The 16,723-nt window shown below is 32.6% G+C and overlaps 1 protein-coding gene across 2 annotated transcripts in view; it reads right to left on the reverse strand.

Moving 5' to 3' along the window:
* Nucleotides 1-800: 800 nt before the first annotated feature.
* The window catches only part of LOC125051376 (neuroligin-4, X-linked), an 85,084-nt gene continuing 69,161 nt past the window's right edge, over nt 801-16,723 (reverse strand). For both annotated transcript variants that reach the window (XM_047651643.1, XM_047651641.1), the window contains exons 7-12: nt 10,697-10,835; nt 9,693-9,905; nt 9,125-9,263; nt 3,102-3,253; nt 2,727-2,885; nt 801-2,193 (exon numbers count right to left, since the gene is read on the reverse strand). In XM_047651643.1, coding sequence (XP_047507599.1) covers nt 1,368-2,193; nt 2,727-2,885; nt 3,102-3,253; nt 9,125-9,263; nt 9,693-9,905; nt 10,697-10,835 — 1,628 coding nt within the window. In that variant the 3' untranslated portion in view covers nt 801-1,367. The remainder of the gene's footprint in view (nt 2,194-2,726; nt 2,886-3,101; nt 3,254-9,124; nt 9,264-9,692; nt 9,906-10,696; nt 10,836-16,723) is intronic.

Here is a 16,723-nt window from a genome sequence, read left to right on the forward strand (position 1 = left end):
TTGGTTATGAACACCTTCAGAAGATGGCTTGTTTAATTACTTGCATTTTGCATGTGCACAATCATATTATTAACATTTGGAAGAGCTCGATTCAACCATTGCATGCGCGTTAACTATTTTTAATTAAAATAAAGTATTTGAGGATTAACGTAATAAAAAGGTTAAAAAGGGACAATTATATACATACGTTATAATGGCCAATCCAGTAGTGAGCGTAAATGTGCGTATGTATGTGTGAATTTATTATTTAGGATTTGCAGACAACACAGTCTCGGACACCCAGCGAGACTTATAGACTGCTCAGATCACCATCGTAATATTGGCGACATTGAGGTAATAAAGAGGACATCTTAGACTATCTGTTTTGTTAAAGAGTTTGTTGTTTTTTTTTTATTTTACCTTTTAAATCGATGAGGAATCTAAAGCGTAAATGTTGATATTTACTACAAAAAATATATGTTATTATTTTAAATGAGAAATGGGACTATAGAATAAAATTAGTAATAAACAAAAAGTTTCATACATTTTATTGCACTTAAATTGACGATTGGATACAATGAAAGAAAATGTGTACAAATAACATTTTAATGTAAGTAATATTCAGTCAGTAAGGGTTTATTCGATACAAGGTCAATACCGGTAACATGATCATACAACCTGTTTATCCGTTTCTAAATCTATATACATATTTACAAACACTATTGGTCCGTCTATGTTAAAATAATTAGTAAGAACTTTTTGCGATTTTATTTGAAGATCTCAAAATAATACCCCTCTCATTAAAAAAACAATAAAGTTTATTGATAGTTCTTTAATTAAATCAAAACATTCTATTATATCTTATATAGTCAGTTATTAAATGGTATTTATTCTTATGATCTATTTATTATGCTATCTGTCACGAACTATTATAAGAATGTCATTACCTACTAATATGTGAATATTTTCGTGAAACACGAACTCCTCTTTGAGCAAATCAAAATCTAACTTGACTAGTTTTTTCGACAACAGATTTTCTTATAGGAGTACATAGCTCAGATATGGCTTAGCCGTATCTATATTTACAACATTTTACATTATATGCTATATTACAAAAGTGTACATCGATTACAACATCGTTTTTGTCCGTTTGCCCAGTTCACTACAGATATGGTATCACTAAGCACATCACTTTTAAACTTTGTTTTAAACACTATATCTCTGTTTCACTATGTGTGTTTCGATATTAAAATTGTTCTGGCACCTTCTTTCCAAGAGCTTTAAATGTAATCATCTACGCCCCTGAGAAGGTCCGGCTGGAGTCACACGATCTCATCGTGGTGCACGTCACTGCAACTGCCGGTTCGCTGCAGTCAGGCTCGCTGGCGTCACACTCGCAACTCCTCCATTCTCACATTCGACTTAGCGTTCAGTTGCGTGTTCTTCTTTGTCAATGTGTTTGTATTTATCATCTGCATTTGATGCGAGAGAAGCGGCTGGTTCTCTTGCAACTGCCCGCTTGCTAGAGTGTTTATGTTACTCTTGCCAATTTTGGGCGGTGGAGGGGCCCGAGGCAAGGTAGCCATCGCTGCAACGTTATTACTGGGAAGGTCAGCAAATTCAGGTGGTGGCAATTGGTGATGAGAATGTGCATGGTGATGACTTAAAATAGTGGCAGGATCGTTTTTAAGGCTAGTTTGAAAAGATAGAGCGCTTTCTAAGTCACCGCAAATATTGTTGGGCATTTGACCGTTTTCCACGCGTTTTTTCAGGTGAGAATTTGGATCTCCTTGGCCGTTCATTCTGGTTTTGTCTCTTTGGTAGTAGACACCAGCGAATATAAGAACATTTAAAATAAGCAACGAGCACCCGATTGCTATAGTGACACTAAGAGCGGTGGAATATGCAGCAAAACCATCTTCAGGTGTAGATGTACTCTGCGAATCAGTTTTGTGAACGTCTGACATTGTACTCTGAGTTATTCCGATTGTATTAAAATTCATGGGTACTGTCACATTCAACATTGTTAAGAAGGGGATTTTAGTAGCCGAGTCTGGTAATACGATCTCTGTGGCTTTCTTAAATGGTGGGGTAAAAGTTTTCAAAGTCGGTTGTAAAGAGGAATCTTCGGGTTCGATTTGGTGGTGAGATTGTGGTACGTCCTCGCCTCCTGGGCGATGTAGGTCTGGGATCAAATTCAGCCAAAAGGATAATCTGTAAACAAATTAATACATTTAAATATGTTTATCATATAAATTATAAATGACTCCTGATTGACTAAGATTTTATAGTAAAAACATTTACGTAATTGATTGTATAATATATATATATATAAATAATATATCTATTATCTATTTAAGACATTTTTTTTGTTTTTATTTTGTATGCTACAAAAATACAAACAACCCCTAATTTTTACCCCTCTACGATCAACCCTTATTTTTTATTTGTTAATAAAAATCTTATGTCTTGAACTCTGAGGTTTATATAGAGGAAAAATCAGAGGAAAACCTAAAAAGTTTTCATTTTAGAAAACCGACCAGTCTCTGTGGTAGTATTGCAATATGTTCCATGTTGGTATGTACTAAAAAGGTAGGCTAAGTAAAATCACATTAAGAAGAAACGAAGTTCGCGGGAGCAGCTAGTATATATATAAGTAATATTTATTTAATTAATGTTTTTTGGATGAAAATTTTTTAATACACATTAAAGCTCTTCGTCATAAATCACGAGCAAGAAAGGAGTACCTGTGAGCTCTGTAATGATTTTTTAATTTCAACTTGAGGTCAATATTCAAGTATCTTTTGTGAACTTCTTCGTAAGCTGTCCACTCAAAGTTCTTCATCCTCACCCTGTCTTGTCTTCCAGCTCGGATAGGGTCGCTGTCTTGGGCTTCATTTGGATTCCTAATTAAGGAGTTAATAAATAAAATTATTTCTTATATTTATCCATAAGACAAAATAAACACAAATGTTAGCAGTTAAAATCATATTTACATATAATTATTAATTTAAATAATATTATATTTATATTAAATATGTAAATAAATATATATTGTATTGTCGAATTGCTTTAATAATAAATTGCATACTAAAGAGCCTTTGATAACGATCATAACTCACCCAGTCTTAGCAAAGTTTCCCCAATACAACATCACAGATTCCGATAAAGCCACTTCGGCTTTTGTATAGTTAGTGGGGAAGTGGGCTAACCCACCAACTAATGGCGCTCCGAAGATATATGGCAGGTCTTCTCCATGAATGCAGCCCTGCCGCTGTTGGGAATTAATAAAATGAACATTCATAACCTATTTTTTTTAACAAGAGATTATTTGTGACCCGCACTCGCTAAGAGTCAAACTTTTCCTTTTGATTTTCGTCGCCTCTTGGCAGCTACTGAGGTAGTCTGCTGTATTGACGTGATTGCGACGATGAAATAGTAAATCATGTTAATCAAACATACTTTATTAAGAATAACATGGCTTCAACTGGAATAACTGGTATTTTCTCGAAATAATGTATTAGTTTATTTGCGACACAAATATATAATAGGAATATAGGGATTCCAGATTTATGTTGATATCACATTATTTTATAAATATTGCATTATATGGTAAATAATAACGGCAGTAATGATTTACCAAACTATCTATTTACCGACCTCAACGTATAGAACAATTATACAGCGATATTCATCTAGTTATAAAATTTCGCTTAGCTGAAATAAGAACTGATAACTCTCAAGGTAGAAATTAATAAAAACTCAAAAGTAGTACATTAAGTAAAATCATTATCTCCGGCGGATCCCCTCTAACGAAATTACCGAGGCGTTTAGCTCGGACAAACCTAATTTACCTGTAATCCAACAAGGTGAGAATTTCAGTAACGATTCGTTTTAATTTAAACATTTATTATTATGGAAACGTTTTAACGGACTGCAAGATTACTTCAAGTATGAGATGTTTATTAATAAATGAACACATATAACAGATTATTCATTACGTTCCAGTAAATATAAATTTTATTTTTGAATTGAGACTGACAGAGCAGTGTTGGACCAATGAACTTTCTTTCTATGTGCACATTTAACATTTGCTCGAACGGTGAAGGAAAACATCGTGAGGAAACCGACATGTCTTAGACACAAAAAGTCGACGGCGTGTGTCTGGCACTGGAGGCTGATCACCTACTTGCGTATTAGATTTAAAAATGATCATGAAAAAGATTCTGATCTGAGGAAAAGAGGAGAAAGACCTAAAGAGGTTGTAGCGCCACTGATTTATTTTTATTTTTGAATTAGTATTAGTATATTAATAAGATAGTTACTACAATAAGGAAATATTAGTATTATATAGGGCCAATTTTAAAACATAATTTCTAGAACTGTCTATTAAATTTAATGATGTACCGTTCACATGGTCAATTGTCGTACCTGTAGCATGGGATACGCAGCTGAAGCTGAAACATGCTCTTGGACTGAAGAGTCTTAGATAGACGATAACTACCAAAAAATCCATCAAATTGCGAACTGGTTTATTAAATTCAAGTTAAAATAAGATGTTCTTCGTCTTTACAAATTGATTTTATATCACAATCAGTTAGTGAAGTTATTCTAATAAAATATTCTACAATTTACGTCAAGAAACTTGAGATTGTACAAAGGAGAACATTTTATCATTTCCGTTCCCCGGTTCGCTCCAATAAAAACAATTTCTATACCTAATACAACACCTAACAAAGAAACGACGAAATGTAACAGACATCTCAATGTTATATTAAAATGTGACGTTTTCTTTTCATTCTCCCAACAGCAAATGCTAAGGTACTCGAGAATAATTTCGCTCAAAATATTTCAATCGACTCTTGTATTCATTTAACTGTCTTTGTATGGAAATGTGATATGTGCGTAATAATATCATTGAGGTAAAATATAATTTATGTGCTAGTTTTTTTGCTTATAAAGGTTTTATTGGATTTATTTATACATATAACTTATGGATCACAGTTTACAGGACGTGCAAAAATGTAGTCTAGCAAATCCACGAATGCCAGTCGGGTTTATCTTTCATTAAAAAAATATGAAAGATTAACCCGTCTTGACCGACCCGAGATTTATCGACCAAATTAAAAAATATACAAAACATTTGTTACAAATAATTAATCACTATTTATGTTTTATTTCATGTCAGTATTCAGTGAGCAGTGTTGGCCTAGTGGCTTCAGCGTGCGACTCTCATCCCTGAGGTCGTAGGTTCGATCCCCGGCAGTGCACCATTGGACTTGTTGTAGCGCCACTGATTTATTTATTTATTTTATGTTTTATTTATGTTAATATTTTACTAAGCACAAGATGCTATGATACTGACAGGTAAATTTGCGACACATATATAGAGTACTTTCTTAGTGGGCTAAATGTTTAACTCGTAGCAGGTAAATGGAAAAATATATTAAAAATTGCTTCAAGGCAGCAAACGTAGAAAGCAAATAAAATCGTCAATATTTCAGTGAACAGATTCTTGTGGAATGGATTTACGCCAAGAAGCAGTAATGTAGAATGCATCTTTGCCAATTGGAAGTTGGAACGACGCCCTGAGGTAGTCGCTAAGTGAAAATCGATTTTTCAAAATATCCACCATATCTTTTGATGTATGAAAAATCTTTTCAATGTTTCTTCTTTAATGTATCTAAAATTTTTACAGAAGAAAATAAAATTATTTTTTGTTACATTATTTATTGATGCTTAGCTTTTCTTAAAAGTTGTGATTGTTTCTATTCCTCCAATGTCTCAAAAATAACGTAATGAAGTCAAAAACCAGACAATGTTTTAAACATCATATACCACTATAAGTCCATATAGAAGGGATAATATAAGGACATATAGAATACTAGCTGATCCGGCAAACGTCGTTTTGCCATGTATATCATTTATAATAAAAATAGGGGTTGATCGTAGAGGGGTGAAAATTAGGGGTTGTATGTATTTTTTAATGCTGTATCATAAAAAAATAGAAATTGAAAATTTTGTCTAAAAAATAAAAATAAAAAATTAGGGGTGGACTACCCCTAACATTTAGGGGGATGAAAAATAGATGTTGGGCGATTCTCATAGATGCCGTATAAGCACAAAAAATTTCATCAAAATCGGTCAAGCCGTTTCGGAGGAGTATGGCAACGAAAACTGTGACACGAGAATTTTATATATTAGATTTAATCCAAACAAACTTAATGTAATGTACCGGTAACGGCTACGGAATCTTTAGTTTCCGTCTGACTAACAATGAGGTAATTTAGCGCACTTCATTGACTCCACCATCAAACGACCTAACTTCACTTATATTAATAATAACCAACTTCTCTTGGTCTTCGATTTTGAACGATATCCAACATAGAATAGGTCTCGTTTAACCGGCAAAGTTTAATTACTTGCTATGAAATGAAGACGCTTGAACTCAGCAGTCAAATTGGTGGGCATCAGTAGCTCTATAACTTTGTTGTTCTTCCCAACTTCCGGTTCCAATTAAGAGAAATTTAAAACGGAGATGTACGTGGAATAAAACTATAGAGCGGCAAGGAAGTTTTTAATCGTTTAACTTTTGTAGCCGAGTTTGTGTTATGGGTAATTAGGGGGGGGGGTTTCGAGGTAATTTAATAATTACTATAGAAGTGGAATGGAAAAGGTCATATAGTAGAAGAGATGGGAGGTTGGTTTAATCAAGAGGGGGAAGAGAAAGGGCAGAATGGAAGGTACTGGGGAGGCCTTTGTCGGTATCGGTAAACGGAAGTTGCTATAATTTTTTATTTTATGTGAGAACATCTGAAATAATAACATACATTTTGATCCATACTTAAAAATGTAATTTACGTATTAAATTTATCATTTATAAGTTATACATTTGTCATAAACCTTTGCCCAATGTTTTGAATCAAACTACGGGAAGTAGTTAAAACAGGAAAGTGTATTAAAAAAGTAATTAGCTCTACAATTAATGTGCAGTTCTAGTCATTTGTGTTGGAATAAGGCCGATAGTACGCCAGCATTGTTATAAATTCTTTCTCTTGAGTCCCAAGGAGAAGATTAAACTCGAATTAAAACTAGCATTAAGGAATTATGTTGGTTATTATTCCTTAAACTGTGCGCATTTTGTAAAGGATAGAAGCATAGGCGAAACAATAGGTACCGCTAAATGCTCATTTTAAACGTTACTAAAGTATACCCCTACCTTAGGTCAAAAAACTGAATTTAAACAGTCGCTAACTTCTATCAGGGGCCCTAATAGGTTTAATTGCATCACTGAAAGGAAAATAGCTGCTAATTGTTTAATTTTTAAACTAAAAGTTCTGAAATATTCTTGAGTAACTTCTGTAATTTGATTTACTCCATTGTTAGTTACGTCTAAAATTAAATAATTTCCTAAATGGCACTGCTACCTCCCTGATTTTTGTTATTTACAGGCATGTAGGTGATCAGGCTGCTGGCAGACGCCGTTGATTGTGGTACTGTACAATGTCTTCGGTATGTGTTCGATCTCGTGACCTCGTGGTTCATAGGCGTACGTCCAGCCACTAGACTTACACTACTCATTCGGGACATACATCTTTAAAATCTTCTTTGGTATTTGCTATAGATACAATTTGAAGAAAGATAATAGAGGAGATTATGTGTATATATTATACTTGCGTAAATGTACAATCTAAATATCGTCTGGTCTCTATATACCACGTTCAAATCGTAATAACTACGAGGCGTAGGCGTTTTCCATATCAAAGAGCCTTCTAAGTCTTTTATTAATTCCGACTGCTGTTATGAATAAAGATATTCTATGTATACAAATATATGTAATTAGGGTCTAGTATGTCTGGGCTGGTCGTATGCATGTTTAAAGAATTAAATACACTCTCTAAGGAAAGATCAAGTTCTACATAACATGTATAAAATTTGAAATTCAAACTCCAGTAACATGAATGGAATAAAGAAACGGTGTCAGCTGATGTTTTATGAATAGCATAATTGCTTTTGTAGGTTCTATTTTTATGTCAGAGTGGAGTTCTACTTCGAAAAAGAGAATTAATTAAACAGTAAAACACGAGTATTTCGGAAAATATTTTTCAAGTATTAAATTTAGTATAATTAAAGTTGCGGTGAACACGTGTATATATTTCTATGTACTCTGTAAGAGAAGTTGTATGAGTACGTTTACGAACTCCGTGGCTCCGTTGGTTATATCATGGCAATAAATAGGTTAAGTAATTAATATTAATGGTTATGGTTACGCCATCTCGTGGCAAAGTGAAAAAATCTGTTACTAGATCAATGTTTTATCAAAAATAAACCAGTGGCGCTAAAACCTTTTTTGGTCTGGGCTTAGATTTCTGTATCTGTTTCATGATCAATATCAATCTAATAGGCAAGGTGATCAGCTACTGTGCCTGACACACGCCGTCGACTTTTTGGGTCTAAGGTCGGTTTCGTCACGATATTTTCCATCACCGTTCGAGCGAATGTTAAATGCGCACATGGAAATCGAACCTACGACCTCAGCCCTGCGATTCTGTAACTCACTTCACGAACTCACACAGCGGTTTTCGCATCGGCGGTCGCTCTCAAATCAGTCGTGAAGCAGTCATTTTATGATTTGGCATTCTGAAAAGGTGGGAGCTTGTAGTTTATTGTTTATCAGAATGCCAAATCATAAAATGTCTGCTTCACGACTGATTTGAGAGCGACCGCCGATGCGAAAACCGCTGTGTGAGTTCGTGAAGTGAGTTACAGAATCGCAGGGCAGGGATGAGATTCGTACGCTTTAGCCAATAAGCCAACAGAGGTCATATTGTATTTTTGAATTACGTTAAATTACGTCTTGAAATTAATCCGCTTTAAAAGGCCAATAAATTTAGACTTAAGAATGTCTCCCTTATCCCCCCCATCTCTGGCTGTGTGTATTGTGGGTAATGTACTCTATCTTAGATGTGTTATCCTTCACGCGTGTGTTCTTTGATATTAAAATGGCGGATCATCCAACAATCTCTTGACACGCCTTTGTAATTTCTAAAATCCTTCATTAGTATTTGTCACAACACATCAATTCTGTAGACAATTTAATTTAGAACTCTATTTTATTTTTGTTTTAATATATAAGACTATTCACCTGTGGATAATCTCCATTCTTCGTTTGATAGTCGAAGACATAGAGGTAGGAGTTCCTTCTCAGCGCAGAATGAGTGTCCGCTGTTAGTACAATTGGAGCGACTACTTGGGCATCACTTAATGCTTCTAGTGTTTCGTCTCTGTTGACAAATGTTTTATTCAGTACTGTTGGCTAACTTACTTTTGCTCTTGGGTTATATAAATTACAGTAGACACATTAACTAATATATATACTTGCTTCGAAAATGAGTAACTTAATTCATGTAAATTATTAATTAACACAAAACCAGGTATGTCTCTCAATACAGAGAAAACTCATTCATGTGATGTTTTTATGAATAATGGACTACATAATTAAATACTATTATTGTTTTAAATTTCAACATTGCACATTGCAATTATTTTTAAAGCGTTTAAATTCGATTAGTTAACACGTCACCCTACTCTAATAGAGAAAACATATTTAAATCTAATTAAAATTAATATATATTTAGAATTGAATTTTCTATTGGAAATTTAGTATTTAAGCTAACTATAGAAATATTACAAAATAAGTTATAATAACTTACCTAATATTAACTGGATGCTGAACTGGTTTTTCCCAATCCGTATATTCATTGATGATTGTAGCCAGTATCTCGGACAAGTGATAAGTGTAGGTATTTCTAACAAACGCTTTAAGAATTTTTGATCTCCTATCCGCCTCTATTCCGAATAGGATATCATCTCCGCTGAATGCAAAATAAGCCTCAGCCTTCGTCACTCCCAGCATGAGGTCATATCTGAAAATTGGGCTTCGTTTTTAAATTGAATTATTACTACACGTAGAAGCTGTACTTTCAGTGAAAAAAAGGTTTATTTTCTTTTTCGCTTACATAGCATTTAATGCTGTATAACTTTGATTACACAGTGAGGCTCGGTGGAACAAAACGTATTTCCGGTTGAATATATGAATTATTATCAATGAAATGGACATTTCTGTACTCTATTGGGAGGTTGCGGGTATTTAAAACAAAATATCATTCTGGACAGTTTGAATTAAAATAAATTGTCGAGAATGGTAGAGGTTATTCCAACAAGTTACTGGCCCTCGCTCGAACCAATTACTGACAGGCCCGAAGGTGGCTGATATTCTTAATTTGGAATCATTATTTGATTGTAGTTGCAGATTATAGATACTGCAACAGGCAAACCGCAAAAGTAAATTTACCTATAGGTTGGTTATGCCATCAATGCCACATCTAGTAAAAAATCTAATTCGAACATCTATCTGCTTGGTTGACTGATCGAGCTTATTATGTCTACCCACATTTTTGTTGCTGTTTTGTTATTTTATATACGTACATCTGCGCGCTCTAATTATTAATCTTAGTTTTACATATTGTTTCTCAGTAAGTGAATTACGTATGCAATTCTTATGAGAAATAAAGTTATTCTTAAACCTAATCTTAAGTATTATTCGCATGTAAGAGACATTTTTGTATTTTCTGAGAAATAAAGTCTTTAAACCTAAGTGTTCGTGAGCATCACGCCGCTGACTGGCGTATGGAATTAATAAGTTTACATAACTTACTTGGTTAGCTGATTGACAGCACTTTCCCTCATAAGCACAGCGTTGATGATGTTGACAGCAGTTGCCGGTTTTCCATGAAGGGCTCTGGACATTTGCCATTCAAAACCTGATTCAGGATTTCCCATCATGTCACCTGTATCTTTAAAAGTAATTGACATATTAATCGACTATTTGAACAATCATTGACGAGCATTATTGTAAGGGCACATAAATGCTTAGAAATAAAATGACCAAGCGTACTGATCTAATAACTACAACTGCAGGGCTATTCTGTTATTAATGAAATTTCCGATATAAGCCCGGAATCGGCACTAATAAAGTACCAATTCTAACAATTATGACGTCATCTAACGACGTTGTCCAATTTCGATGTAGTTCTTTTAAGTAGCGCTGATGTAACAGACTTACGATTTACTTAGGAATATTTGATATTGAAATTGGATTTGAAACAATTTTTCAACGTGGTCAACAAAAAAATAATATCGTAAATATAATTTACATAAAATATAATTTATATAAAAATATTAAAAAAAAATAATGATTAAGAATACTTCACTTCTATACTCACTTCATTTTCATTTTTTATAAAAATGTATATATTACGTATTTATAAAGAGTCCCAGAAAACAAAAAGTACGTTTAACCAAAAGTAAAGTGTAACAAAAACCACTGATTTAAAATATTAAAAGGAAACTTTTCTATAAATTATTAAAGAAAATTAACCTTTGAAAACCCTAGAGATATTAAAACACAAACTAACAAAGTAACAAATTTAATCTTAAGCCACTACAAATTCGTTGTATAATTAGAAATGGAATTTATTTATAACGCTACAACGAGCCAGAACACGATTATTTAATTAAAAATTCCATCAGTAAATTTTAGCTACTTTGAAATGAGTTAATTTACGATGTGGTCTTTGGTCACGATTTGGATTGCGAACCTTTATTTAATATAAAGGTTGGCAAGAGTTATTTAATAATAGTCTTACTACTTCAGTAGTCATCTACGGAAATTAATTTGTTTCTTTACGTAGAAATTCAATCAAGAATATTTTTGAAAAAAAAAATGATTCGAGAGTAGTCTCTAGTAACTAACTAGATTTAAGTTCGGTTCAAAGGTACTTTATTTATCAAAGAATTACATTAGAAAATTTAATTTTAAGGTTAGTTATGTACATCGTTTTATAAATTATTAGAAAATAAGCTATATAAAATAAAAATATTAGTTGCTCTGCAAATATTAAAACATAAACTGGTAACTTCGCGTGAAATTTATTCGCTAATGTAACGAAATAGTAATAGGTACAATATTTTTTACAAAAGTGCAGGTAAGTTTGATTCAGTTTTACATAACAGAATGTTAAAAATGTCCATTTTACGTCATTCTAACTGATTTCGTTAATAAGTGAGTTTTGAGTTTTACTACATATTGAAGTAACATTCGCATAAATGGAGCTCCAAAATCTCTTTGACAAAACTCTTAAAATATCAATAATAATTCTCATGAGAGATTTATTTATGAAATCTGAACTTACCAGTTTTGTTCCCAAAATCATATAACTGCCTAGCATTTTGTATGAGTACTCGTTCTTTGTTAGAAATATTTGGTAAAAAAATATTGCGACGAAATAATCATAACAAACTCAAAGTGTCTTTGATATGAAAAAAACTAAGAATCAAAGGAATCCTCTAACGTTCTAAGAACAACATGAGATGAGAAAAGTTCTGACTCAATTTAATATTGTTTGGGGTTGTCAACTAAAGAATTTGCGGACAATTGGTAAATCTACAACTATCAACCCCAGACATGGCATTCGAGCGAGAAATGAGAGCACATAGTTGAATAGTTATTTAAGGAACGTCTGCAAATGTTCAGATGACAGCTTTTTAGTTGCGGAGTTGTTTAAGTTCGAAGGAATTGATTACGGTCGGTACATTGTACTAAGTTTATTGAAAATTATTACAAATTACTCATTAAATTGTTATGAAAATCATAGGGGATATAATTAATGATTTATCATATTTGTACTGATTTTCATTGAAATGAAATTACAACATACACTTTCTTGTAATCTAAAACTATATACATATATGAATTATAAAATCTAATATTGTCTTTGATTGACATAACCTTTACACATTTAAAGAAAAAACTGTTTTTAACGGATTAAAGTTATGTATTGTTATAAATTTACAATTATTTAACATAATTTTAAATTTATCCGACGTTTCGCGTGCTTTACAGCGTGCGTGGTACGGTGACTGAAGACAAAAGGTGTTAAATGTCAAAAAGTATCACAGCTGTAGAGAAAGTTGCATTATCTGTATTTCTTTCCCCGGAGTTGGTATCGACTAAAAGATGGAGGGTTTTGGCAAAAATGGCTCACGGTGTCCTCTATTTTCGCGGATTGTTTTTCTTTTTGAGATTTTAATTTGGATGATCCAATAAGATCCAAATTAAAATCTCAAAAATATAAATGACATAAGAAAGTCATACGTTGCACATGTTTAGACTATGTTCATTGTTCATCCTATTGTCGCTAGAACTAATGTAAAATCTACTTAAAAATTTAATATGATCATGCTTGTATATTTGTATTAAATATAATTAAAAATGTCAAGATGCTTAATGGTAAATTCTCGAGTTGCAATATCTAAGTTTCGTATTAAATCTGACGCAATCTATAAATGTAATTGAATCGCAACTTGTAAACTTAGATCAATAGCAACTTTATCGTCACATCGATTCGTTCACGAGCTTCTAGCGCGTTGTCGGCAGAATACTTTTTCGTACAATTTATCGTTATGGTTTGATAAGTTTTGTACAGAGTAAGGTCTCCATTCGAGAATGTTAGTCGTAAAAAGGTTCTCAAATTACTAGCCGGTTATCAAGTGTTTCCGTTTTTAGAAAACTTATCATGAATATCTTTTTCTGTCCCAACTAATATATAGTTACTGAATACTGATGCAAATGTTATTATTATGTAACTTAAAAGTACATGAGTATGGAGTTTCGTTTGGTTTTCATTCTATTCGCCGGTCGTAGTGCAAATTATAATTAAATTTGTAATTTGTTCTCCACTACTGGGACAAGAACGGACGTAGGCGGAAACGAAACCAATGGTTACTCTATTTGTGGCCGGTAAAGTGAAATTCTATAATTAGTATTTGATTTTGTATTCGCCGTGTAGTATTCTGGAGATGAATGAAAGTAAATTTAGTGCATTTTGGAAAGATTTTTTGTGACCTCTACAATAATCCTAATAGACAATTTATAGAGAACCATAATAATTATAAACCTTTCTCAGGAACGTCACCTATTTGTGAAAACAGTACCAAAATCCAATCGGTAGTATTTGAATTCATCGTGTTCATACAGAAGCGGACGGTCGTGAGTTTCGATTTATAATGCGTAAGGATTGTACAAGAGAATTCCAATTATTATTGGTCTGAGACGGAAACAGTTCTAAACAAAACTGTTTGGCTTGACTGCTTGTTAGTATAATTGAATTCCTGAGACAATTGCAAGCAATTTACAATTTGTAATAGACAATATGTCATCAAACGATTCGCGGAAGTCAGTTTTTTTATTACAACCTCTGTGGTTCAGATTGATTGATTCATCAAGGGTCTGACTGATTGATCTTTTATTTCTCTTATGAGGATCAATTGAGTTTCCGCAGTTCTTTTCCTGTTTGGTTTGGTCTTTGTTGTGCAATATTTTCGTTCAATATGGGTATTTTTTGTACAGCAAAAATGTATAGACATTTTGAATACTTTTTTATGTAAATCTATATATATATAAAAATGAAACCCGTTTTCCGTTGTCACGACATAACATGAAAACGGCTTGACCGATTTGTCTGATTTTTTTTAATAATATATCTTGAAGTACGAGGATGGTTCCTACGGAGAAAAATTAAAAAAAAATTGAGTGAAAAAGTCTAAAAACAACACTTTTCTATATTCCCATACAAAATATTCGTAATAATACTTAAAAGTCAATTTGAACTTTAATACCACAGCATAAAGTTCAAGTGTTAGTGGAGGGGTTCCGGGAAGGTAAATTTTTATTTTTTGACATAATGTATTTGTTGCCTTATCAATTTCCTTTTTTTTATCTTACTAGCTAGACAGGTGTTCCGAATAGCGGAATATGTATTTTAAACATATAAAGAATCGACTGTTAGGCGGTACGATGTTCGCCAGGCCAGCTAGTAGCTTATAAAGCGATTGCAGAGTAACATATAGTAATGAAAATGTTCACGTTTCAATAGAATTATACGAGTTTTGATACAGGTTCATTTCATCAATGGATAAAAAAAGGGGTTTAATCTAATAAATAATATCAAAAGCGCAAAGTCATAAAATGGCCGCGGCCACAGATTATGACAACACAATCACAACAGACAATTGTAATATACCAAAGACTATGTGATGTAAAATAATGAATACAATATGAAAACTCCTTGCCACAAACAACATAGCTTTGTTTGACCGTAATAAGCATTGTTAATTACTTTGAGCAATTGTTATAATTAATTTTACATCAAAATTGTTGCAAGGTGGACATGCTTTTGTTCTTTATAAATATCAAAGAACGAGAATTATTCTTATATATAAAATTCTCGTGCCACAATGTTAGTTACCATACTCCTCCGAAACGGCTCGACCGATTTTTATCAAATTTTATATGCATATTCAGTAGGTTTGAGAATCGGCTACTATCTATTTTTCATACCCCTAAGTGATAAGGGTTGTCTCCTAACATTAGATTTTTATTTTTTGAGCGAATTTTTTTTTTATAATATGCCATTAAAAATATATACAACCCTAAATTTTCACTCCTCTACGATTAACCCCTTATTTTAGTAGATAGTTTTTTTTATTGAACTAAAAAATGTTTCCTAGAAATAATATAGGTACATGGCAAAACAACGTTTGCCGGGTCAGCTAGTACACTTATAAAATACAGTTACAATGGTAAGTTCTTTACAATTTCTGCAATACAGTGTACCCGAATCATTAACGAGAATGTCGAAAACTAATATCACTTTGGTAACTCTTAAACAATGTCCAAGCGAGGGCTTTGTGAAATTCTCAAGTGTCGGATGGACAGCGCGTGACGTGAATAGTGCGATACAGCATAATTCGGTTACAACTTTTATAGGATTACATCAGATCCTCTTTACTACTAGTGATTTCAAACTACACCCATTATACGTCTATAAGAGATTATATCGTTTTGATTTAAAACTTCATAGCGTAACCATAACATTTATTTTATGAAAGTTTTAATAATATGATAAATCCAATTTATTATATAGTGGAGGCATGTATAATTTAATAGGACGCCTCATTTTATGTGATATATAAATGACACTATTACGCGTGTGTGTTGCTGTCGTTTTAAAATTAAAGACGCTCTTTTTTTGAAGATGAAGAAAAATTTAATCCAGAACATACACGTAATATATTTATGTATTGTATTATGACTTCGTTGCATTAAGAATATTAAGGTAACATAAATTATTAGAAAAGCAACGGACGACTAATAAATAGCTAACAAACAATCTTTTTGAGGTAACAGGCAATTCTACGTAGAGAAAAATAACTGTTGGTAAAATTAACGTAATTAAAATTAATGTTTAAAAGTGCATGTGTCACAATCATAGCCATATCTTAAAATTGCAATTCACGATTAATTAGGATATAAAGATAATGTATAAGATTTATTTGTTTTATTTTATTGGAATGTTTTTGTTCAAACTTTGAGACTCGTTGAGAATTTGTAATGATTTTCGCATCGCTCCCCGATAGTTGCAACTTGCTGTGACAGCTACTGCACTACGCGAAAATGTACATTCTGAATTATTCAACTGTTTTCAAGATTGTTAATTCAGTACTTTTAATTCGAAAATGTATAGATGATTTACATATAAAGGACTGATTTTTGATTTTGTTTTTGTTTATTTAATTTACATTACACAAATTTTGTAACAAGGCATTACATTTGCAATATTGT

The sequence above is a fragment of the Pieris napi genome, chromosome 7 (genome assembly GCF_905475465.1).
Source record: "Pieris napi chromosome 7, ilPieNapi1.2, whole genome shotgun sequence".
Classification (NCBI taxonomy): Eukaryota; Metazoa; Arthropoda; class Insecta; order Lepidoptera; family Pieridae; genus Pieris; species Pieris napi.